We start from the raw sequence: 25,404 nt of genomic DNA, 5'->3' as shown, positions 1-25,404 counted from the left end.
AAGCCTTGTATTACAACATTATTTACTTTTCTTTCCTTTTCTAGTCTTACACGTATTTTCATATCGTTTAGCTCTTTTTTCATTTCTTCCTTCTCCTTGTGTTTAGTTTGGTTTTCTTGTTTAACTTTCTCCAATTCTGTTTTCAGGTCGTTTAATTCCTCCCAGTACTTTCTCTGTTCATTCTTTATCTCTTTTACCTCCGCTGTTAAATTTTTTGTTTCTTTGGTTAAGTCCTGCATCATTTTAATAATTTGATCGAGCTTATTATCTTCGTTACGGGTTTTGCATTTATACACATATACATATACATCATCATCATTATCAATCAGCTCCGATTTATCCATTATTAAACATAGGCCTCCTCCAGATATGTTCATCTTCTGCTATTCAATTGGCCACAATTTCTTTGAGGTCGTGGGTCCATCGCGTTGGGGATCTTGCCCGGCTTCGCTTGTGTATCCGTGGTCTCCAATGAGAAGCATTTTTTGTCCACATGTCGTCTTTTATTCTTGCAACATGTCCCGCCAATCTCCATTTTTTGCCTTGTAATACGTTTAATAATATATTCTACTGCATTTGAACACACAGTGTTCTGTTGTGTCGCTTATTCCACAGCCAACATAGTTACCATCTATTTCCTTGACTATCCTCGCAAGGTATGGTCTAAATGACCCGTGTCCCGTAAATAATTGCGTGAAGAAGTAGTTCGCGCTTTTATATTTTCACCTCATCCACTCCTTCACGACCGGGACCATAGCCCTTGTCCATGTAGCCCTCAGTTTGTTTGCCCACTCTTCCTGCCATTTTGTGATGGTTTCTCTCCTTTCTTCTGCCTTCCCTTGATTCCTCTTTCCGTATGATTTGGTTCTCTTTTACCTGCAAGTGTATTTGTGGTACTTCAGCTATAACATGTAGGACTACCGTCGAGGTCGTTCTATAGACGCATACGACCCTTCTTAAAAAGGCTTTTATTTGGGCCTTTTCTAAAAATTTGTTTTTACTTTTGTTTGTTCGCTACTTGCCACTAGTTGCCACACCGGTGCCGCAAATAGAACAGAAACCTTTTCAACGTACCTGGACCTCCTATGTTTGGCATAATTATTCCCAATGCTGTTGTTCTCTGTTCAGTTGTATTTGTAGTATATTTGATGTGTTCGCCAAACATCTGCTTACTGTTCAGCATCACTCCTAACTAAATATCTAACCTTTTTGGCCGGTATTGTTCTTTCGCCCTCGTGGGTGAAGATGTACTACTCTCTGTCTCTAGGCTTTTTTAGTATCAAAGTTTCCGTTTTGTTCGTAGCAAGTGTCAACTCTAGGGGGTCTTTCAGCCACGTTTTAGGTCATCTGCGTAAGTTATAGCTTGCGTCCTTTCTTCTAAATGTTCTTTCTTCTAAATGTCCAACGGTCCTAGAACAGAGTCCTGTGACACCCCTGCCGGTGTCTGCATAACATTTCCCCTCGCTAGGTGAAGGTAACTACTTGAGAAGGATTCTTTCACTATGTTTTGTAGATATGAGGATGGGGATACTTCCAATTTCTTCAGTATTCCAGTTATTAATGCCCAGATAGCGCAGTTGAAGGCATTTTTTATGGCCAGATAGAAGGCCATCAACAAGCTGCTCCAACATGTGCCAGATAATTATGTGTCAGACAATTTTAACACAATTTTACTTTATATTAAGTTTATTTTGACGTTTCGATGTCAGTAATTTCATTATTTTATTAATGTTTTGTATTGTGAGAACGATGAGAAAACCTAAACCATCAGAGATTTGCCGATGGTGTTACGCTAATAGCAAAAGAAAGTGAAGAATTGCAGGAAATGCTATACCTAAATACTAAATAAAAAGAAATACGATTAAAAATAAATCTAGCAAAAGTAAATATCTAACCAACGAATCTCTAGATATAACTGAAAAAGCTGAGTCGTGTAAATACTTAGGACAAAAAATCGAACTGCCAAAGCTTAAGTAAAGGCTGATTTAAATAGAGTTAGCATGGGCAGCATTTGGTCGATTACAAACATATTTAAATCAAACTTATCAAACACCTTAAAGGCAAAAACCTTCGATTAGTACGTATTGCCGGTTCTGACAAATGGAACAGAAACATGGCCTTTAAACAACAGCTAGTCCACAAATTTCAAGTGACTCCGATAGCTATGGAACGAAGAATCCTCAACATTAAGCTCAGTGATCGCAAATCCAATGAAGAGATAAGAAGACGATCAAAAGTAGCAGATGTGATCCAGAAGATTGCCATGTTAAAATGAAACTGGGCAGGACACATAGGAAGAATGGAAAATAACAGTTGAACGAAGCAATTTCTCGAATGGCGACCAAGGGGAAGCAAAAGAAGTCGAGGCAGACCTCAAAAAAGATGGATTGATGATATCAAGCGAATGGCTGGCCACGAATGGATACAAAAAAAGCAAACAAAAATGAATGGACACATTTAAGGGAGGCTTGAAACAAAATAGAAGGCGATAGACTACCCCATCTAATTGAAATAATATCCGAAGATAATACTTCAGTCATCCAAGATAGTTATCGTTCACCCTTAGCTTAGCTCAGTCTCTCAAGGTGTGTGTTCGTCTTGTCCTAATCTTAGATATGAACTATGAAAATTCAGAATGGAAGAAAACAAAACAATACTTTAACCAATCATGTTTATTGTTCAATAAAGATATAATAAAAATGTGACTTATTAAATGCATTAACAAATATATTCAAATTCTTGCCAAAAACTAACAATTCTGGATTATACTTATGTATGGCTTGTGGTATTTGATGGTAGATCTTCTTGATGTCGGATGGTACAGCTGTAGACTTGTAGACCAGGGCAGATGTTGTGGCCCTAGGTCGCTGCAACTAGAGATGTCGGGTGTTGCTGTCTGTTTGATGCATCTTGTTGTCTTGCCTATTAAAGTTGCATCACCGGTGATGAAAACTGGTGTCTCCCGAAGGGAGAAAAGTGATTTGTTCCCAAAAACCCAAGAGAATATCAAAGTCTGGAAATAAAAATAGCTATTTTTGAAGCTTCTTTGGCTTTTATACCGAAATTAATTTTCCACCACCATTTTGAGAATTGAGAGACGAAGTGTCACTGTCATGACAGTGCAACGTAGGAGGTGGCAGGCATGTTCCGTATTAAGACAGATATCTACAGAGTAAGGATATAATATGAAGTACGTTCAGTATTGTGACTTACATGTTAGATAGTATTCATTTGACTGTTCAAGTGTACACACATAATACTGAGAGCTCCGCTATCTAATCAGTGGTAATTAAATAGTAATTAAGATATCATTAGTCGTGAGTGATATCAACGACCATGGCTGTAAGCTATCACGATAAATTCAAGTAGCCCTAGGTAAGCGAAATATTTAAATATTTATTTATAATGTTTCCTATGCATGCCGATACGGACTACGCGCTACCAGTCCAACAAAATAATGCGATGTTCGCAGAGAATACACAACGTTCACAAAATGAGCAGTCGCTTTATAATGCATGGTGTCATTCAGAAGAAAATGTTAAGAGACTTAATATGGATAATCAACGGTTGAGTCAAATAATCGCCGATATGGAAAAAAGATTAGCACAGCTGGAAAAAGCCGAACAACATACAGGGTTAACCGCAAGTGCTGATGAATCACAAAACAATTTAAAAGCAGATAAACTTGAATACTGCACCGATGAAGAAGATCTAGCGTATGAAACGGGCTGGATAAGACAAGAAAAAAAGGAAAAACAAAAAACGTAAAATGGATACCTCATTATCTCCTCCCTCTCCTCAAAAATCAAGTGCAGAAACACAAATTGAAAAACCGATCAAAAAACCAAAACCACCACCGCCGGTTGTAGTAGAAGGTTTCCACAGTGCTGTTGACCTGAACAAGCTCCTGGTTGAGGCTGGTATTAACTTTACTATGAAAATCATAAACAGTGAAGTTATAAAAATTAATACAGCCAATAGCGATAACTACAGAGCTTTGATAGAGAAATTAAATACGAGTAACCTTTCGTACCACACTTATGAAAACAAGCAAGAGAGGCCAATTAGAGTTGTTGTTAAGAAATTACACCACACATGGCCACCAGAGGACATAGTAAAAGACCTACAAAAACGACAATATAAAGCCATTAAAGCTGACAAGAAATTCAAATGGAACACTAAAAAACAACTAGATATGTTCATCCTAACATTTAGACAGGATGAAGATATAAATAGAATTTACAGCATAACAGACATACATAGTACGAGAGTTGAAATCGAGCCATTGAGGAGTTCCAGATTAGTCCCGCAATGTAAAAGATGCCAGGCTTACGGACACACGTGGAAATACTGTAAAAAGGAGCCAAGATGTGTAAAATGTATTGGTAAGCACCTTACTAAAGATTGCCAAAAACCACCGGAAGATAAACCAAAATGTGTTCATTGCGGCGAAAACCATCCTGCAAACTACCGCGGATGTTATGTAGCTAAAAAATTACAAACAATGAGAAACCAGAGAACAAACAAAGACAATATTATAAAAGCGCCCCAGAGGGTTATTGAAAGCAAAAAACTGAAAACGGCAGAGGTCAGTCAAAGTAGAAGTTATAGTGATGTAACAAAGAATGCAAGGAGACATGCACCATCGCAACAAGAAAAAGAAACTGATATTACATTAAAAATGATATTGGAAAAGCTCACTAAGATTGATGACAAAATAACTCAAATTGATATTAGAGTCACCCGACTAGAGCATAGCGCTAAAGGAGCTATTCCGAAAATCAGAAATGGCTAAGGACCTCCGAATAATGGCGTGGAACGCAAATGGACTGTTACAACATCAGATTGAGTTGCAAGCAGTACTAGACATTGAGAAAATTGATCTGTGTCTCGTTTCTGAAACACATTTCACTAAACAGTCATATATAAAATTTAGGGGGTACAGAGTATATTCAACTGTACACCCAGATAATGCAGCTAAAGGAGGAAACGCTATTATAATTAAAGATAACATCTCGCATCATGAGGAATTAAAATATGCAACTGAGCACATACAACCTACAACTGTTTGTGTAAAGATGAAAACACATATCATAAATATAAGTTCAATATATTGTCCTCCTAGACACTCCATTAAAAGAGAACAATACAAGGAGTTTCTGAAGACTTTAGGAAAAAGATACATCATCGGTGGCGACTTTAATGCAAATAATACCCACTGGGGCTCTAGGCTAACTACAACTAAAGGAAAAGAACTATTGTCAGCTGTTAAAGAACAAAAGGGTGAAGTAATATCTACTGGTAGACCAACATACTGGCCTACCGATAGGAACAAAATTCCAGACCTGATAGATTTCTTTATTTACAAAAATATCTCAGCTAACTATCTGGATATCAATGATGGCTGCGACATGAACTCTGATCAGTCAGCGATAATTTTAACTATGAGTGATACAGTAATCAAAAAAGAGTTCAATCCAATATTGACTAATAAAAAAACTGACTGGGAGAGCTTCAAAATAAACATTGAACACAAAATTAATCTTGCTGTGCCATTGAGAAACACCAGGCAACTTGATGACGAATTAGAATATTTTATAAAAACTATCCAACGGGTAGCTTGGGAAAATACTCCCACAATAACTCCCAGAACAAAAGGGAACAATTATCCAAAAGAAATCAGAGAACTGATATTAGAAAAAAGAAAGTTAAGAAAAAAATGGCAGCAATACAGAGCTCCACGAGACAAAACTAGTCTAAATAATGCTACACAAAAACCAAAAAGGGAAATACAGAATATATAAAATTTAACAATTGATTCTTTTTTAAGTAATTTAACAGCTGACCAGAACACAGATTATTCGTTATGGAAGGCAACAAAAAGAATGAAGAGACCAATTATTCATTCTCCTCCTATCAAGTTGGAAAACGGCAACTGGGCTAGAAGTAACGAACAGAAAGCAGAAAGATTTGCAGATTATTTAGAAAGCACGTTCAAATCCAACGGCAATGATGGTGAAGAACTGAGATGGGAAGAACCATTCCAAACGGAAGAAAAAATAACGTTGACATCAGTTACAGAAGTATCAACAGAGATAAAAGAGAATATAAATCCTAAGAAAGCTCCAGGATATGATCTCATAACAGGAAAACCTATTAAAAAATCTCCCAAGAAAAGCCATAGTTAAGCTGACAAACCTAATAAATGCTGCTTTTAGATTGAGATATGTTCCGAGACTCTGGAAAGTAGCCGAAGTCATTATGATCGCTAAACCAGGTAAACCTCCTAATGAGGTGACATCGTATCGACCAATATCACTCCTTCCGGTGATGTCAAAATTATTTGAAAAACTCCTATTGAAAAGATTAAAACCAATAATAGAAAGAAAAAATCTTATACCAAATCATCAATTTGGTTTCAGAAATAAACATTCCACTATAGATCAAGTTCACCGAATAACAAATATAATAGAAAAAACATTAGAAGAAAAGAAAGTCTGCTCTACAATCTTCTTGGACGTAGCACAGGCATTTGATAAAGTCTGGCATGAGGGTTTAAACTATAAACTACGAACGTTCATGCCTAAACAAAATAAATACATTGCGAATAGATATTTCAGAGTTAAACAAGAAGAAGTGTACACCGATTTAAGGGAGATCAAAGCTGGCGTGCCACAAGGGAGCGTATTAGGTCCGGTCCTGTACCTTGTATACGTGTGACATTCCAGAACTAGAACAGAACACTATTGCCACCTTCGCTGATGATACAGCTATACTAGCGATAGGAGACACTAGTGAAGAAGCGACTGATAAGTTGCAACTCTCAGTAAATACAATACATACCTGGACCAGAAAATGGCGAATAAAATTAAATGAGTCTAAATCGGCACACATTAACTTCACAAATAAAAAAATAGAAAATTTCGCAGTTAGAATAAATGATACCCAAGTTCCTTATGCAACATCAGCAAAATACTTGGGCATCACCCTAGACGCGAGACTGCGCTGGAAAGTCCATGTCAAAAAGAAAAGAGGGGAGCTAGATATGAGGTATAAGAAATTGTATTGGATGATTGAAAAAAATTCAACATTATCCATTCATAATAAATTATCCATTTACAAACAAGTATTGAGGCCAGTATGGGTATAGGGGTGCCAACTCTGGGGCTGTACCAAAGCTAGTAACCTACATATTATCCAGAGATTTCAAAACAAAGTACTGAGGAAATTGTTGATGCTCCTTGGTATATCCGTAACAGCAACCTCCACCAGGACCTGGGTATGGAAACTGTGACCGAAGTAATCAAGAGAACAGCAGCAAGTCACGAACAGAGGCTGCATAGTCATGTGAATGTCGAGGCAATCCAGTTTCTTGACAACATGAACTAAAGAGAAGACTCATGAGGACAAAACCATTTGAGTTAGTGTAAATGTGTAACAGTTTAGTGTAAAAAGCAGAGCATAGTGCTGTGATGTTATTGCATGTTAATTGTAGTGCATTAGTTGATAGATATAATAAGAGTAAGCCATAGGGTATGCCCTTAGCTTTAAGTATTTGTTGTTATTAAGTTAGGTCAGAGAATAACTGATAATTGGTCATTTGTGACCAGATAGCAGTATGCAAACATCGTACAGGTGTTAAAAAAAAAACATGTTAGATGAAAACAGATATAGTAGATAGAGGATAACAAAAGAGGATAATAAAAGAGGCGCCAACGAGTTTTTAACGAAGAAAACAGGTAAAACAAATAAAAGATAATTATTAATGAAATATTAAAGAAAATAGAATAAAATAGTTATTTAAAAGTAAAATAGCAAAGATATGACGTTTGTAATGTTACAGGCTTAAATCAGACGATGGATGGAATAGCTGTTAGTGATGACTTTGAGAACGATTTCCGAAATAGAAATCAAAACGTCAAAATAAACTTACTTTAAAGTAAAATTATGATTTATTCACAATAAAAATAGTAAAATCCCCTGTGATTCTGCTCTTGCAATTATAACCCAAATTAATTTCATGATGTTCTTGTGATTTCAGGAGAAATACTATTATGCTATAACTGACTGGGTAGTTCGAGGATCCTGTTCATGTTATGGTCATGCGAACCGATGCCTTCCTCTTCCTGGTATAGATCCTAAACCTGATATGGTACACGGAAGATGTGAATGTACTCATAACACCAAAGGCAGAAACTGTGAAAAATGCGAAGATTTTTTCAATGATCTTCCGTGGAGACCTGCCATTGGAAAACAAACTAACGCGTGTAAAAGTAAGCTTTTTGTTTCATTTTTAAAATGTTTTGTGTTTTAAACCAGAGATTGTATTTTTCAGGATGCAACTGTAATAACCATGCAACTAGTTGTCATTTTGACTCAGCTTTATATGAATCAACGGGACATGTCAGTGGAGGTGTTTGTGATGGCTGTCAGCACAATACTATGGGACCAAATTGTGAATTATGTAAACCGTTTTATTACAGAGATCCCCAGAGGGACATACAAGATCCAGAAGTGTGTCGACGTGAGTATTTTTAATGCCGATAATATCAGTTATATTTCAATGAAATTATAATTTCAGCCTGTGATTGTGATCCTCGTGGAGCATTGGATGGAGGAATCTGCGACTCTGTTACTGACCCAGTGAACAATTTAATAGCTGGGTTTTGTCACTGTAAAGAAAATGTTGAGGGACGTCGTTGTGATGTTTGTAAAAACGGTTTTTGGAATTTCACGGAAGAAAATCCTTTAGGTTGTCAAAATTGTACTTGTGATACTTTTGGTACGATTGGCAATCAAGGTTGCAATGTAGACAATGGAGAATGTACTTGCAAACGGTACGTAACTGGGAGAAATTGTAATCAATGTCTTCTTCAATATTGGGGATTATCAGACAAGCCTGACGGTTGTCAACAATGTGACTGTGACCCGGGTGGTTCATACGACAATTTCTGTGATGTAATCAGTGGACAATGCAAATGTAGAGATCATATGACAGGTAGAACGTGTGATACTCCAAAACAACAATACTTCACTGCTAGTCTTGATTTCTTATTATACGAAGCGGAAGCTGCCAAATCTAATGGGCAGGTTGTTATAAGAGAACCATATAGAGATGGAAGACCAAACACCTGGACTGGTACTGGTTTCGGTAAAACTTTCCAAGGCGGGTTTTTAGAGTTTGTAATTGACGACATTAAAACATCTATGAATTATGATATTGTTGTCAGATATGAACCTACCAGTTCAGAGAGTTGGGAAGAAGTTGTTGTGAGAATTGAAAGACCAGACAGAGTTTCAGAAGGCCCCTGTCAAAATATAAATCCTAGAGACGATATGAAACTGGTTCAGCTACCAGCAACATCAAAAAGTGTTGTCGTGTATCCACCAGCTTGCCTGGAAGCTGGAAAAACATATAAAATAATACTTGAATTTAGAAGATCCAATGTTCAAAAAGAAATTCCAACAGCTTCTGTGTTAATCGATTCTATAGTTCTTGTTCCTCGAATTGATGACATACCATTTTTCCAAGGTTCGGCAGCTGCAGATTTTAGGAGACAGGAATACGAAAGGTATCACTGCAACGATCCCTCATATTTTGGGAAAGAAGCAGATATTCCAGAAATTTGTCAAAAATATCGTGCTAGTATTGGAGCATATGTGTTTAATGGAGCATTTTGTAAGTACATAATTACTTTATATCAGTTTTATATTAATATATTTTCAAAAATCCTGTTACTACGTAGTGGTGTAGGGCGACAATACATTATAATACAAAAATAATTCAATATTAATATGAAACTTAACCTTATTTGTAAGCTTAACTAGTATTTTAGTATACATTTACATTATGTAGAAATTTGACCCATTCCTTCTTATATCTGGCCAGGCTTGCTTCTGTCCATGTTGTTTTCCTTTTTTCGTTTATGTTTCCTAGTGTTACATCCCATATTTGTCGTGGCCTACATTTCTTCTTTGCATTTCGACTGCCAAATTTCTTTCACCGGTTGTGTATTCTCCATTCTCTGAAGATGCCACCATCAATTGAGTTGCCTTTTTTCTATACAGGGTGTTTGGTAAAGAATGGGCCATAGCTTAACCTTAGATTCCTGAGCTTAAAATATGTCGATTTAAGATAACTTACCTTAGTACTAAAGTTGATAATATCCGAAATACGAGGTGTCAAAGTTAAACTTTTATTTTATTTATTCTTGAATATTTCCTGACAGGCATGGGATAACAACACGAAATTTGGTAACTGGGGGTTTTTAGGGATGATAAATCTAAATTCGCCACCAAAAATGATGTGTTGCCCAGAGGGCGCCACATACGACTTTCAGCGCTCATTTAATACGTTCAATTTTTTTATCCCCCATTCTACATACTTTTTGAATCAAAATTTTTATTCTCTTAATATTGTTACTTAAAAAAGGTATACTTCATTCATCTCGCTAAACTCAACTGTTTTCGAGATAAACGCATTTTAAATCTGCGATACAACATAATTTGTTGCATAATATCATTGTAGTTAGACACGAAAAATAAACTTGAAACCTGAATTATGCCAGTTCTCATATTCTTGTCATGGCGTCGCAAATTCCATTTGAAGAAATTTGCGATACATTTTTGTAAAATTTTATGGTTTTAAGTTATTTTTCAGGTGTAACTACAATGATATGCAAAAAATTATGTTGCCTCGCAGATTTAAAATGGGTTTATCTCGAAAACGGTTGAGTTTATCGAGGTGAATGTAGTCTGTCTTTTTTAAGTAAAAATATTAAGAGAATAAAAGTTTTGATTCAAAAAGTATGTAGAGTGGGTAATAAAAAAAATTGAACCTATTAAATGAGCGTTGAAAGGCGTATGTGGCGCCATCTGGATAATACATCATTTTTGGTGGCGAATTTAGATTTCTCGTCCTAAAAAACCCCGCTTACCAAATTTCGTGTTTTGATCATATGCCTGTCAGGAAATATTCAAGAATAAATAAAATAAAAGTTTAACTTTGACGCCCTGTATTTTGGTGATTAACAACTTTCGTACTAAGGTAAGTTACCTTAAATCGATCTATTTTAACCTCAGGAATCTAAGGTTAAGCTTTGACCCATTCTTTACCAAACACCCTGTATATTCTTATGATCATTCTCTTTGCCTTATCCCTATGCGGGGTCGTCTTCCCTAATTGCATTTCTCCATACAATTCTATCTTGGTCATATCAATATTAATCCCCTTTACCAACATGTCCTGCCTAATCGTCTCTCCCCAAGTCTTCTTTGGTCTTCCTCTCCTACTCCTTCCAGGAATCTGCACTTCAGCAATTCTTCGTATTGAGTGATTAGCGTCTCGACGTTGAACATGACCAAACCATCTCAACCTATGCTCTCTCATTTTGGCATCAATTGATGTCACACCTAGACTTCCCCTAATATACTCATTTTTAATTTTATCCTTTTTTGTCACTCCACTCATCCATCTAAGCATTCTCATTTCCGCCACATGCATTCGTTGTTCCTCTTTCTTTTTCACTGCCCAACATTCAGTTCCGTACATCATAGCCGGTCTTATGGCTGTTTTATAGAATTTTCCCTTCAACTTCATTGGAATTTTCCTGTCACACAGCACACCACTCGCTTCCTTCCACTTCATCCATCCAGCCCTAATTCTACTGCATGCATCTCCATCTATTTCTCCATTACTCTGTAATACCGATCCCAGGTACTTAAAACTATTGCTTTTTACAATCAGTTCACCATCCAAAGATACCATTTTATTTGTAGTTGTTCAGGTTGTTGAAACCTCTTTCTTTTTAACTGCCCACCATTCAGTTCCGTACATCATAGCTGGTCTTATGGTTATTTTATAAAATTTTCCGTTCAGCTTCATTGGAATTTTTCTATCACACAACACAACACTTGGTTCCTTCCATTTCATCCATCCAATTCTAATTCTATTGCATGCATCTCACATCTATTTTCCCATTACTCTGTAATACCGATTCTAGGTACTTAAAACTCTCACTTTTCACAATCATTCCACCGTCCAAAGATATCATTTTATTTCTAGTAACTCCATCTTTAAATGAACATTCCAAATACTCTGTTTTTGTCCTACTAAGTTTTAAACCTTTTTCCTCCAGAGCTTGCCTCCACTGTTCCAGTTTTTGTTCTAAGTCTCTTTCACTATTTCCTACTAACACTACATCATCAGCATACATTAAGCACCATGGAATGTTACCCTGTAGTTTCGCTGTTATCTGGTCCAAACTAATGAGAATAAATACGGACTAACCACAGAGCCTTGGTGCAATCCTACTTTCACATGAAATTTATCAGTCTCTCCCACACCTGTCCTAACACTAGTCGTTACTCCCTATACATATCCTAAGAAAGGGACTCCTTTCTTATTGAGTGCCCACCACAGAATCTCTCGAGGAACTCTATCATATGCTTTCTCAAGATCAATGAATACCATATGAGCGTTTGTTTCTTTACTCCTGTATTTTTCCATCAACTGCCTTATAATGAAAATTGCATCTGTTGTTGATCTGTCCTGCATAAAGCCAAATTGATTCTCGGATATTTCGGTCTCTTCACGTATCCGTCTAATAATTACTCTTTCCCATATTTTCATGGTGTGGCTAAGCAGTTTTATAGCCCTGTAGTTTGTACATTGTTGTATATTCCCCTTGTTTTTGTAGACAGGTACTAGTATACTGCTTCTCCATTCGTCTGGCATTTGTCCAACTTCCATAATTCTATTAAATAAACCTGCTAGCCACCTTGTTCTTGTCTCTCCCAATGCTCTCCATACTTCCCTAGGAATATCATCTGATCCTACCGTTCTTCCTTTCTTTATTTTTTGAAGCGCTTGAGCCACTTCCTCGTTTGTTATTTTGGTGACCATTGCTGCTACTGTCTCCGTTGACTCTACAGGCTGTCTGTCAAATTCTTCATTTAATAAGCTGTCAAAGTACTTTCTCCATCTCTTTTTGACATCCTTTTCGTGAACTAGTATTTTATTATTTTCATCTCGGATACGTCTAATCTGATTTAAATCTTTTGCTTTCTTTGCTCTCTGTTTGGCTATTTTATATATCTTCGTTTCGCCTTCCCTGGTATCAAGTTGATCGTATAGGTTTGAATAGGCTTCTGCTTTGGCTTTTGCTACTGCTACTTTCGTTTCCTTTTCCGCCACCATATAGTTTTGAAGATCTGTGTCGGATTTGGTTTCTTGCCACTTTTTATATAATTTTCCCTTCTCTTTTATTTTTCCTTGTACTTCTTTTGACCACCACCAAGTCTCTTTATCCTCAAACTTTTTTCCTGACGTTTTCCCAAGTGTTTCAATAGCAGTCTCTCTAATACTACTGGCCATTTTTCTCCAAATTGTATTAGGGCTTCCTTTCATGTTCCAACATATTTTGTCTACTATTCTTTCCCTGAATAGGCCTTCCTTCTCATCTTTTAGCATCCACCACTTGATTTTTTGTGGTCCTCTCCGATATTTTGGTTTAGCTTCCCTCTTTACTTCAATGTCCAGAACAAGCAGCTTTTGGCTTACTATCTCACTAACTATTACCTTGTAGTCCTTGCATTCACGTATGTCTTCTTTCCTTATCATGAAATAGTCTATTTGGGATTGATGTTGTCCACTTTTGTACGTAATAAGATGAGTTTCTCTCTTTTTAAACAATGTGTTAACAATCGCCATATCTAGTGTTGTTGCTAATTCATGCATATCATCTTCAGCTTCATTTGTAGTTCCAAAGCCTAATCCTGTATATTCTTATGTTGATTCTATTTCCAAATCTTCTCTTTTTTAAGTGTTCCGTAGTCTCTTTTGGGAACTCCTCGAACTCGTCTCAGATATTTCATTTTTGCTGCCTGTATTTTACTCTTTTGTCGTTCTGTTAGAACCCACGACTCTCAACCAAACGGTAATACAGGCCTATATATTGACTTGAAACAAAATAATTTTTGTTTTTCTTGTTATTTCATTTTTATTTATGAATTTATTGTTCATTGCACAGTATAGGTTAATCGTTTTTTGAATTCTATTATTAATATCTATTTTCTGTCTTACGTTGTCTTTTAATTCTACTCCTAAGTATTGGAAGGTTCGTGCGTGTTCTATATTTACTTCTTCCGTTTTTATATTTATCTTTTCTTCTTCTTCATTTTTTCCTATCACCATAACTTTTGTTTTATTTTTATTGTTATTCCATATTTCTATATTTATTTGTAGTTGTTTCTCATTGTCGACTAATATGACTATGTCGTCGACGAATGCTCATTCTGAAATGTCTACTCTTCTTAAACTTCTATAACCCACATGCATTTTTTTCACTTTTACATTACATTGTTTAGTTATGTCATCCATGTATATTATAAATAGTGTTGGAATTAATCCTCCTCCTTGTGGCAGACCCTCATTTGTAGTAAATGGTTTTGATGTTCTTTTTTGACTGACATAACTTATATTGCTGTTGTAAATGTTCTTAATTACCCTTATCATTTTCTTATTAATACCTATCTTCTCTGATATTTCCCATAATTTGTGCCTTGGTACCGTGTCAAAGGCCTTTTCAATGTACACCAGATACATATTTTTTCCTGTTGCTGATATTTTCTATTATTTGTTTGACTGTAAATATATTATGATCATGGGTGCTTCTGCCTTTTCTCAATCCGCTTCGTGATTCCACAAGTGTGCTGTCAATTTTTCGGGTTATTCTTTTGTTCAGTATTTTTTCGTACATTTTCAGGGCAGTACTAAAGAGAGTTATTCCTCTGTAGTTGCAGTCCATTGTATCGCTAATTTTATAAATTTGTACTATCTGAGCCTTCTACCAGTCATTTGGTATTTGTTCTTTTTTCCATATGGGATTAAATATCTTTAGTAATAACTCTGGTGTTTTCCCGTTTATCTGCAATAACTTCTTTCAGCTCATCTATGGTTATTGGATCTACATTATCATCTATTTTTTGGTTCAACCAGTTGTTTTCTTCTTGATAGCAGTGAGTTTTTAGCATCTCTTGAAAATAGTCTCTCCATCTGTTCATTAATTCATTTTCTTCTGTGAAAATTTCACCAGTTTTATTCTTTGTTTTTTTTTCTCATTGATTTTAAAACTCTCTAGAACAGTTTCTGATTTTATTTACAGTTCTTTTATTAATATGTATTATTATATTCTTCATTGTTTTCTGGTGTTTTATTTTGTAAATATGTTTTTTAATTTGTTTTATTCCTTCATTTCACCATGCAGTTTACTTTCATTTATTGTTCTTCTTACTTGTCCCACATACTTTGTCGCTGAATTTATTATACCCTCGTCCTCGTCGAAGTAGTTCAATAGTTGTTCTAGGTTTTGACCCTTAATCTTTTCTTTAGTATTTTCTAGTTTTTGATTTAGTATATGGTACTTCTCAGTGTTTTCTTTATTTCTAATTTTATTTGACCTAATAATTTAATGTGCTTATTACTTTTCTTGCAGTTTGCTAATGTTATTATCTGACTTATTTTATTTTCATTACTATGAAATAGTGGTTTTATAGTAGCAGTTTTATACACTAAGCGCCAAAATTAACGAACCACCTTAAAAATGGGACATTTTTAATGTCTCATATTTCCTAAACCTGTTGTCCGATTTTAGTGATTTTTTTAATATGTTATAGCTTTATTCTTCAAGAATATCGATGTAATAATATTGTTGCTAAACAGATAAGTGTCATTGTATACCGGGTGTAACAATGATAGTGTGTTTTTTCCTCAAAGTTTGGAACACCCTGTGGAATATTCTAGCGTATATAAAATATTGAAATTACAACTCAACTGTAACAGGCTATTTTAAAATTTTGCTTTTTGATTCATTCGCTTATGTTGGATAATAAAAAAGTTATGGTCCAGAGAAATAAGGTTTTTGTCGGGACACTTGGACAGCCAGGTTGCAAATGGATTTTTTGGGTACTATATACCTAATACATTATAAATACAAAAATGCCCGTCACAGTTCGGACGAGAAAGCTAGTTATCAACAAATAAGGGTCAAAAATGGCAGTTTTTTCGTTTAAATCGCTACAGGTAAAAATAGGGTAATTAAATATCTTATTTATAATATTCTTCTTTTTGTAGATAAGCCAAGGTTTGAAATGGCACTTTTTGAATTTTGGTCCGATCCTTGTTTGTTTCGGAAAGTGCAAAATAAGACTAAAATTTCAAAAATAAAATATGTGCTATAACTTTTGCGAAAATGGCCTTAAGACTTTCATATTGCACGAAAAGTTGAGTCAGACATTCCATATAATGCACAAAAAATTTTAAGACGATTCGTCAATTAATTTAAATTTTATTCAATTTGCTTATCACAAAGAGCTTTTTTTTCGCAATGTTATTGTTCAGAAAATAATAATGACATAGCAATTATGTGGAAACCACATACAAGAATAATAGTTATGTTTTTAAAGTATTGAAAAAATCATTAAAAAGTCGTTTTTATCACTCCGAAAAAAGTTTAGTAAAATAGAGTCATTTTTGGCTTCTAAACAATTTGAATAACTTTGTTAATATTGACTATCGAGTAAATCTACTTTAGGATTTTAAAAGCTGGTATTTCTATACTAATTATCAGAAAAAACTTTTTAGGTTCAAAGTTAGCCACTTTTATTATTTAATTCGCAGTTACTTCTATATACATCAAATTCTCCTGTAACAGTGTTAGTTACCATACTACTCCGAAACGGCTTGGCCGATTTTTATAAAATTTTACACGTTTATCCTGTAGGACGTTAAAGAGGTTTTAATCTATTTTTTATACCCATAAGTTATAAGGGGGGTTGCACCCTGACATTTTTTTATTTTTTTGGACAAACTTATCTACCTTAATTTTATATGATGTAGAATTAAAAAATACATACAACCCTTAATTTTCACTCTTCTATCACCAACCCCTATTTGTTAATAGCCATCTATATATTTACATCTATAAAATTCTCCTGTCACAGTGTTAGTTTCCATACTCCTCCGAGACCGCTTGACCGATTTTTATGAAATTATATATGTATATTCGGTAGGTCTTAGAATCGGTCGTAATCTATTTTTCCTATTCCTGAGTGCTAAGGGGAGTTCCCCCTAATATTTTGTAATGTTAGGTGGGGTTGTGTGTACATAACGTACTCTATAAGACTACGAGTACATACAAATTAAAAAAAAATATGATCAAAATCCATCAACAAGTTCCAGCGATATTAATCGCAGCATATGTTTGCAGAATCAGTTTCATTTTTTGAGTGCACGTATTTTAGTAATTCCTCTCCACCGACCATGAATTAATTCCGTTCGGACGCCATTCTTAAAGCTTTATTAACCACTCTGTTGAGGTTCAAAGTTTACTCAAACTATTACACATAACCTATATATCTTCAACTTCAAAATGGCTCTAGTTAGGTTGCATAATTGTTATAAACAAAGTAGCCGTCAATTAAATAAAAAAAGTGGCCTATTTAAATAAAAAAAACTTTGACCGTAATTAACCTAGGCGAAAAGTTTTTCTTTGAAAATTCGTATAAAAATTCCAGTTTTTCAAATTCTATTATAGTTTTAGCCTACAGTCAATATTAAAAAAGTTATTCAAATTGTTTATAAGCCAAAAATGACTATTTTAGTAAAATGTTTTCTGAGTGATAAAAATGACTTTTTAATGATTTTTTTAAATGCTTTGAAAATATGACTATTCTTCTTTCATGCTGTTTTCACAGAATTGCTGTATCATTATTATTTTCTGAACAATAACATTGCGAAAAAAAAAAGCTCTTTGGGATAAACAAATTGAATAAAATTTAAACTAATTGACGTATCGTCTTAAAATTTGTTGTGCATTGTATGGACTGTCTGACTCAACTTTTCATGCAATATAAAAGTCCTAAATTAATGTTTGCAAAAGTTATAGCAAATTTTTTATTTTCGAAATTTTAGTTTTATTTTGACATATCCGAAGAAACAAATAATCGGACCAAAATTCAAAAAACGCTATTTTAAACCTTGGCTCATCTACTAAAAGAAAAATATTATAAATAAGGCATTTAATTACCCTATTTTTACCTGTAGCGATTTAAACGAAAAAACTCTCATTTTTGACCCTTATTTGTTAATAACTAAATTTCTCGTTAAAAATGTGACGGGCATTTTTCTATTTATAATGTATTAGGTATATAGAACCCAAAAACCCCATTTGCAACCTGGCTGCTCAAGTGTCCCGAACATGGTATATTTTTGCCTTATTTCCCTGGTGTATTAGGCACTTTAATAACTAGCAACGTTCTTCATCAATACAGGGTGTTTCTAAATAAGTGCGACAAACTTTAAGGGGTAATTTTGCATGAAAAAGTAATGACCGTTTGCTTTATAAACATATGTCCGCAAATGCTTCGTTTCCGAGATACGGGATGTTAAATTTTTTCTTACACACTGACGATTTATTTATTGCTCTAAAACCGGTTGAGATATGCAAATGAAATTTGGTAGGTTTTAAGAGGTAGTTATTGCGCATTTTTTGGCATACAATTAAGAATTTTATATTCACCATTCATTTTATATTCACCCGGTCATATTACCCGTATGCACAAAAAATGCGCAATAAATTTCATTTGCATATCTCAACCGGTTTTAGAACAATAAATAAATCGTCAGTTTTTAAGAAAAAATCCCGTATCTCGGAAACGAAGCATTTGCGGACGTATGTTTATAAAGCAAACGGTCATTATTTTTTCATGCAGAATTACCCCTTAAAGTTTGTCGCACTTATTTAGAAACGCCCTGTATTGATGAAGAACGTTGCTGGTAATTAAAGTACCTAACTTTTTTTATTATCCAACATAAGCGAATAAATCAAAAAGTAAAATGTTAAAATAGCCTAAGGTTGCAGTTGAGTTGTAATTTCAATATTTTATATACGCTAGAATATTCCACAGGGTGTTCCAAACTTTGAGGAAAAAACACACTATCATTGATACACCCGGTATACAATGACACTTATCTGTTTGGCAACAATATTATTACATCGATATTCTTGAAGAATAAAGCTATAACATTTAAAAAATCACTAAAATCGGACAACAGGTTTAGGAAATATGAGACATTAAAAATGTCCCATTTTTAAGGTGGTGCGTTAATTTTGGCGCTTAGTGTATTAACTAATAATAAGAGTAAGATCAAGATTCGTTTGAATTTTACTTAGATGAGTTATTAACTGGTGGTGGAATGCAATCTTAGATTCCTCCTTCGCTTTCCCTTTTATTCATCGTTACTTTATCTTGTAAATTTTAGAAGGCACGAATTCATGTTGTCACCAACGATATTTGATTCCTACGGTAGAAGTTTTATATTTTCGGATCTAAGATTGTTTTAAATAGATGTCTTTCATACATATAATGTAACGTAATAGATGTATTTCATAGTAGTCCAGAAAGCCACTGCGCATCCGCTGGTAAAAATATTCTGATTCGGATTTTTTTGTACAATCTTACTCAAAAACGATCCCTTTTAACAAATTTACATGTTGCCAGGTCCAAAAGTGGGTCAACAATTTTTTAAACGTTTTTTTATTTTTTTCCTAAAATTACTTTTTTGCATTAAACAAAGTTTTTTTAGGTCTTTTGGATCGTTCCAAACAGAAAAGGTCTTTAGTGACTTTTCTCTAAAGTTGATAGTTTTTGACATATATGCGATTAAAAATTTAAAAATTGCGAAATCGGACATTTTTAACCCTCAAAAACTATATGAAAAACTGAAAAATTAAATATTGCCCAGGTAGATAGATATTACTTAAACATCGATTGATGAAATCCCGAAGAGTTTTTTCAATACAGTATCGAGAACCCCTTTGTTTTTAATTGCTAATCAGGCGGCAACTACACTATTTTCAACCGTTGCATGTATACAACATTGTATGTAATATCCGTCCATATATACCTATGTGCGGAAAAATATTCTGATTTAATTTTTTTTTCACCACCTTGCTTGAAAAGGTTCCCTATTAAAAAATGTGCATGTTGCCAGGGTCAAAAATGGGTCAAACAATTGTGTAATAGCTATTTGTATAACAAGGGAGGAAAGTGCTACTTTTCCTCCCGAGAATGAAGTTTACTGCCCGACGCGTAGCGGAGGGCAGTAATCATTCAAGGGAGGAAAAGGCACTTTACTCCCATGTTATACATATGGTTTTTCCACCTTCGTCAAATAACAAGTCATTTTTTCATTTTTACTTAACTTATTTTATGTAACTAACCAACAAAATTTATTAGAACTAAAACTACAAGTAGGCACAATATAACTGTCAACTGTCAAATATAAGTCAAATTATTAATGTAAACATTGTTAAATCAAAATAACAATTTACTGGTTTTTACCATTCTGCAAAATACAGAGTGTTTTATAAATAAATAATAAAATGTATAGATACTTACGTAATAGAAAATAGATATTATACAGGGCGTCAATAAGTTATATTTCATGAATGAAATACCATGACGTAACTTTTACTTTTCCTCCCTAGGGAGGAAAAGTACAACTTTGCTCCCTACAATCAGGTCCGGAAAAGTATACTTTCGGTGGAGGTAGGTGGAAAACAATTGTTTTTAACTTAAACTGTTTTCCGATTGCATATACATATTATACATGCATTGGTTGAAAATAGTGTCGCCCCGCTTGATTAGGAATTAAACAACAAAGGGGTTTTCGATATTGTATTGTAAAAAACTCTTCGAGATTTCATCAATAAATGTTCATAGAATGTTTACGTACCTTGGTAACATTAAAATGTTCGGTTTTTCACATAGTTTTGAGAGTTAAAAATTGCCGATTTTGCAATTTTTAAATTTTCAATCGCTGATATCTCGAAAACTATCACATTTAGAGAAAATTCACTTAAGATACATTATTATTAAGATCTATTATCTATTTGAAATGATCCAAAAAACCTAAAAAAATTTGTCCGGTGCAAAAAAATTAGTTTTAGGAAAAAACAAAAAAAAACGTTTAAAAAACTGTTTGACTGCTTTTTGATCCTAGCAAAATGCACATTTGTTAAAAGGAGACCTTTTCAAGCAAGCTGGTGAAAAAAAAAATTGAATCAGAATATTTTTCCGCATATATATTTACGCATATTACAAATATGTACCGGGTGTCCCAATAAGAATGGCTCTCGGCCATATCGCAGGAACCGTTTATAGTATAGCTTTGAGAAAAAAAATTGATAACAAAAGTTGCCTCGTGAAAAGCCTGGAAATTATTTTCATAATTGTAGGTCCACCGCTAGAGGGCGTAATTGAATATCAAAAATTTAAAAAACTAAATTTTACAAAATTTCTCTAATGAAAGGGCACTGGAAATCAGATCATCGTATTCTTCAAAAAATTCTGCGCATATTTGATTTCACAAGTTTAAGTCTTCCTTTGCAAATAAGAGGTGGGGGTGAGTGGGAACCTTGTTATGAAAAAAATGGTTGTAAGTCCGGTTCTGCTAAATCCAATTTTGCAAACTTGGTCTTGTTGAAAACAGCTCTTTTTCGTCAATGTAAGAGTTATAATTCCGAAACAACCTAATAAGTAGTATTTCAGCTATGAGGCGTTATTTAATTTTTTTTAGAAATCTAGTTTTTATTGGAAAATATTAACTACAAGTATGTATTTTTAATCCTGTATTACAAAATTAAACCAAATTAGCAACAGAATAGAGAAAACCGCATGTCGAGACCTTTTTTCTTTTTCGAGATATCTTAAGAAACGTGTAAATTTTAAACATAACTGTTACTGTCACCGGTAAACAAAGTTAAGGAAAAGTAGTGTGCTGTGGAAAAAACAAAGAAACATTTTCTAGATGTCAACGTATATAATTAACTAAAACAACAATAAGACAAACACCACTATAAAATATAACAAAGAAATAAAAACCACTACTTCTGTTGCTAGTTTGGTCCAATTTTGTAATACAGGGTTAAAAATACATACTTGTATTTAATATTTTCCAAAGAAAACTAGATTTCAGAAAAAAATTAAATAACGCCTTCTAGCTGGCATATTACTTACTAGGCTGTTTCGAAATTACAACTGTTACATTGACGAGCAAGCGCTGTTTTCAACAAGACTAAGTTTGCAAAATTCGATTTAGCAGAACCGGACTTACAGCCATTTTTTCATAACAAGGTTCCCACTCACCCCTACCTCTTATTTGCCAAGGTAGACTTATTGTGAAATCAGAATTGAGCGGAATTTTATGAAGAATACGATGATAGGATTTTGTATAAATATTGATTTTTAAATTTTTTATATTTAATTACGCCCTCTAGCGGTGGACTTACAATTATAAAAATAATTTCCAGGCTTTTCCCGAGGCATCTTTTGTTATAACTTTTTTTGTCGGAGCTGTACTATGAACGGTTTCTGAGATATGGCCGAGAGCCATTCTTATTGGGACACCCGGTACATGCAACGGTTGAAAATAGTGTTGCGCCCGCTTGATTAGCAATTAAAAAACAAAGGGGTTTTCAATATTGTATTGCAAAAAACTCTTCGGGATATAATCATTCAATGTTTAAAGAATATCTAGCTACCTTGGCAACATTGAAATTTTCAGTTTTTCACATAGTTTTTGAGGGTTGAAAATGGCCGATTTCGCAATTTTTAAATTTTTATTCGCTTATATGTCAAAAACTATCAACTTTAGAGAAAAGTCACTACAGACCTTTTCTGTTTGGAATGATCCAAAAAACCTGAAAAAACTTTGTTCGATGCAAAAAAATAATTTTTAATAAACCGTTTAAAAAATTTTTGACCCACTTTTGGACCTGGCAACATGCAAATTTGTTAAAAGGGTTCCTTTTTGAGTAAGATTGTACAAAAATCCGAATCAGAATCGATTTCCTAGCGGATGCGCAGTGGCTTTCTGGACTTTATAATTTTACTTAGTAAGACGGTTGAGAGCAGACCACAGGCCTCTCTGAAGATCCCAAAAAGGTGAAACGTACTTAGAGGATGGTGGTTGCCTCTTAAACGAAATGAATATTAACTTTCTTTCATTTTCATGAACTAATAATAATAAATATTTTTAGCCTGCCAATGTGATCCTCATGGATCTGTCAGCAAGCTCTGCGATCGCAACGGTGGTTTTTGTACCTGTAGACCAAATGTAGTGGGAAGACGATGTGATCGTTGTGCTCCTGGAACTTTTGGCTTTAGTCCTGAAGGATGTAAATCGTGTGATTGTAATAGTATTGGAGCACTTGACAATTTTTGCAATGTCACCACTGGCCAGTGTAAATGCAGAGCTAATAATTATGGTAGAGAATGCGATCAATGTAGAATTGGATCTTGGAACTTCCCCAATTGTGAAAGATGTGACTGTAACGGTCATGCAGACATTTGTGAATCAAAAACAGGTGTTTGCGTTAATTGCAGAGATAATACTCAGGGAGAACATTGTGAATATTGTATTGATGGGTTTTACGGTGATCCTAGAATTGATGTCGATATTGCATGTAGACCGTGCCCTTGTCCAGGACATTTAGGATCCAACCATTCTTTCGCAGATAGATGTATGTTGGATGTGATTTCCAAAGATGTTATATGTGAGTGCCAGGAAGGATATTCTGGTGCCAGATGCGATGTTTGTTCAGATAATTATTATGGAAATCCCGAAGTGCCTGGAGGAAAATGCCAGCCTTGTGAATGTAGCGACAAGATTGATCTCTTAGCTCCAGGAAATTGTGATCCTCATACAGGAAAATGCCTGAGGTGCTTGCACGATACTACAGGCGATCACTGTGAAATGTGTAGATCTGGTTTCTTCCGATATTCAGACGATCGAATTTGTGAAGAATGTGTATGCCACATTTTGGGAACAAATAGCTCAGCAGGACATTGTGATCCTACGAATGGACAGTGCCATTGTTTACCCAACGTTTCTGGTTTACGATGTGATGCTTGTATTGCCAATCATTGGAAGATCGCCAGCGGTGAAGGTTGTGAGGCCTGTGCCTGCGATCCCCTAGGTTCTCTTAGTCCTCAATGTAATGAGGTACGTTATTATTTTGATGTCATACTAGTTTATTATTGTGTTCTATTGCTTAGTTACCAACTACATATTATGATTATATACTTGTATACTTTATGCCCGTAAGACAAAAAAATTGATAATTTCTTGGTAATATTTATTATTTAGGTTAAAAGCCGCAGTTAGAGTAGCTAGAAGAGAACTGACTCACTGTTTAACATCAACATGGGAGTGGGACAGGGAGACGCACTTTCAGCCATGCTGTTCAACCTAGTTCTTGAGGCAGTCAGAATAACTATTGTAACCGGCCATATAAATACCATAACAGTACATAATACCAGTACAGTTACTGCATATGCAGACGGTGTAGCTATGAATATATGGAGAAAGCCACGACTACTGAAAACATTCAAAGAAATTGATCCTGAAGCACGAAAAAGAGGGCTTAAAATAAATGAAACAAACAAAAACCAAGTACACGACCATCAAAAGAAACCTGGCACTGAAAATAGTATTGCAATAGACAACTGTACTATTGAACGTGTGGATGACTTCACATGTCTGGGCACAGAAATCAATCAGAAATTAAAGTAGCGAAATTAATGCACGTATTTCCAGTGGTAATCGTACATACTACGCTAATAAAAGATTGATGACATCGAAATTATTAGACAAAAGAACCAAAATGTCGACCCGTCTGACCCGTCGACCTTACTCCTAACTCCCCTCTGGCACTCTTCGCGTGCATTCCATGGATTGGATGGCCTCCCGCTCCCCCTCCCACACAAGCCTTGCGCCAGACCGGCCGGTGAAGCGACCATCCACGCGCAACCCATGTGCGGGCTGGGCGACCAGTGGGCCCCCATCTACGATGGAACTAGCAAAACAGAACCAGTTGGCAATTACGAGTAACACCAATCATTCATACATTCATCAATTCACACTCACACTCATACCCATTTACTCCAGGTTAAAAAAGGGAGGGAGTCAGCGAGATGGGATGTAAAATATCCTCCCCCACTAGCTGCCCCAGGACAGAACAAACAAAAAAAAAATAACAAAGAAACAGAAAATAGACAGAACAAAAACAGTACCCAAGACAGTCGGCATGGACCAGATGTAGAGAGTCTTCCCCATACTGGTTATCTGTTACGACGTGCACCAAATAAATAAATAAATAAATGAATAAAATTTGTTAAAAAAAAAGAAAATTGTAGAAATAATGTTGATTACATTAATAAATAAATAAAATAAATAAATAAAGCACAATATATGGATATAAAGTGTCCTCCCTCCGTTGTCTGCCTTCTACGACACAAGACACCGTTATGAAATAAATAAACGCTCATCCCACCTGCAGT

At 34.8% G+C, this 25,404-nt stretch overlaps 1 protein-coding gene across 4 annotated transcripts in view; it reads left to right on the top strand.

Moving 5' to 3' along the window:
• The window catches only part of LOC126893429 (laminin subunit beta-1), a 252,134-nt gene that overhangs the window by 185,444 nt on the left and 41,286 nt on the right, over positions 1–25,404 (top strand). For all 4 annotated transcript variants that reach the window (XM_050663615.1, XM_050663619.1, XM_050663617.1 and 1 more), the window contains 4 exons: positions 8,042–8,273; positions 8,336–8,524; positions 8,582–9,679; positions 23,103–24,067. In XM_050663615.1, the coding sequence (XP_050519572.1) occupies positions 8,042–8,273; positions 8,336–8,524; positions 8,582–9,679; positions 23,103–24,067 (2,484 nt within the window). The remainder of the gene's footprint in view (positions 1–8,041; positions 8,274–8,335; positions 8,525–8,581; positions 9,680–23,102; positions 24,068–25,404) is intronic.

The sequence above is a fragment of the Diabrotica virgifera genome, chromosome 10, assembly GCF_917563875.1.
Source record: "Diabrotica virgifera virgifera chromosome 10, PGI_DIABVI_V3a".
NCBI classification, from domain to species: domain Eukaryota; kingdom Metazoa; phylum Arthropoda; class Insecta; order Coleoptera; family Chrysomelidae; genus Diabrotica; species Diabrotica virgifera.
This window is presented reverse-complemented; position numbering and strand designations above follow the sequence as displayed.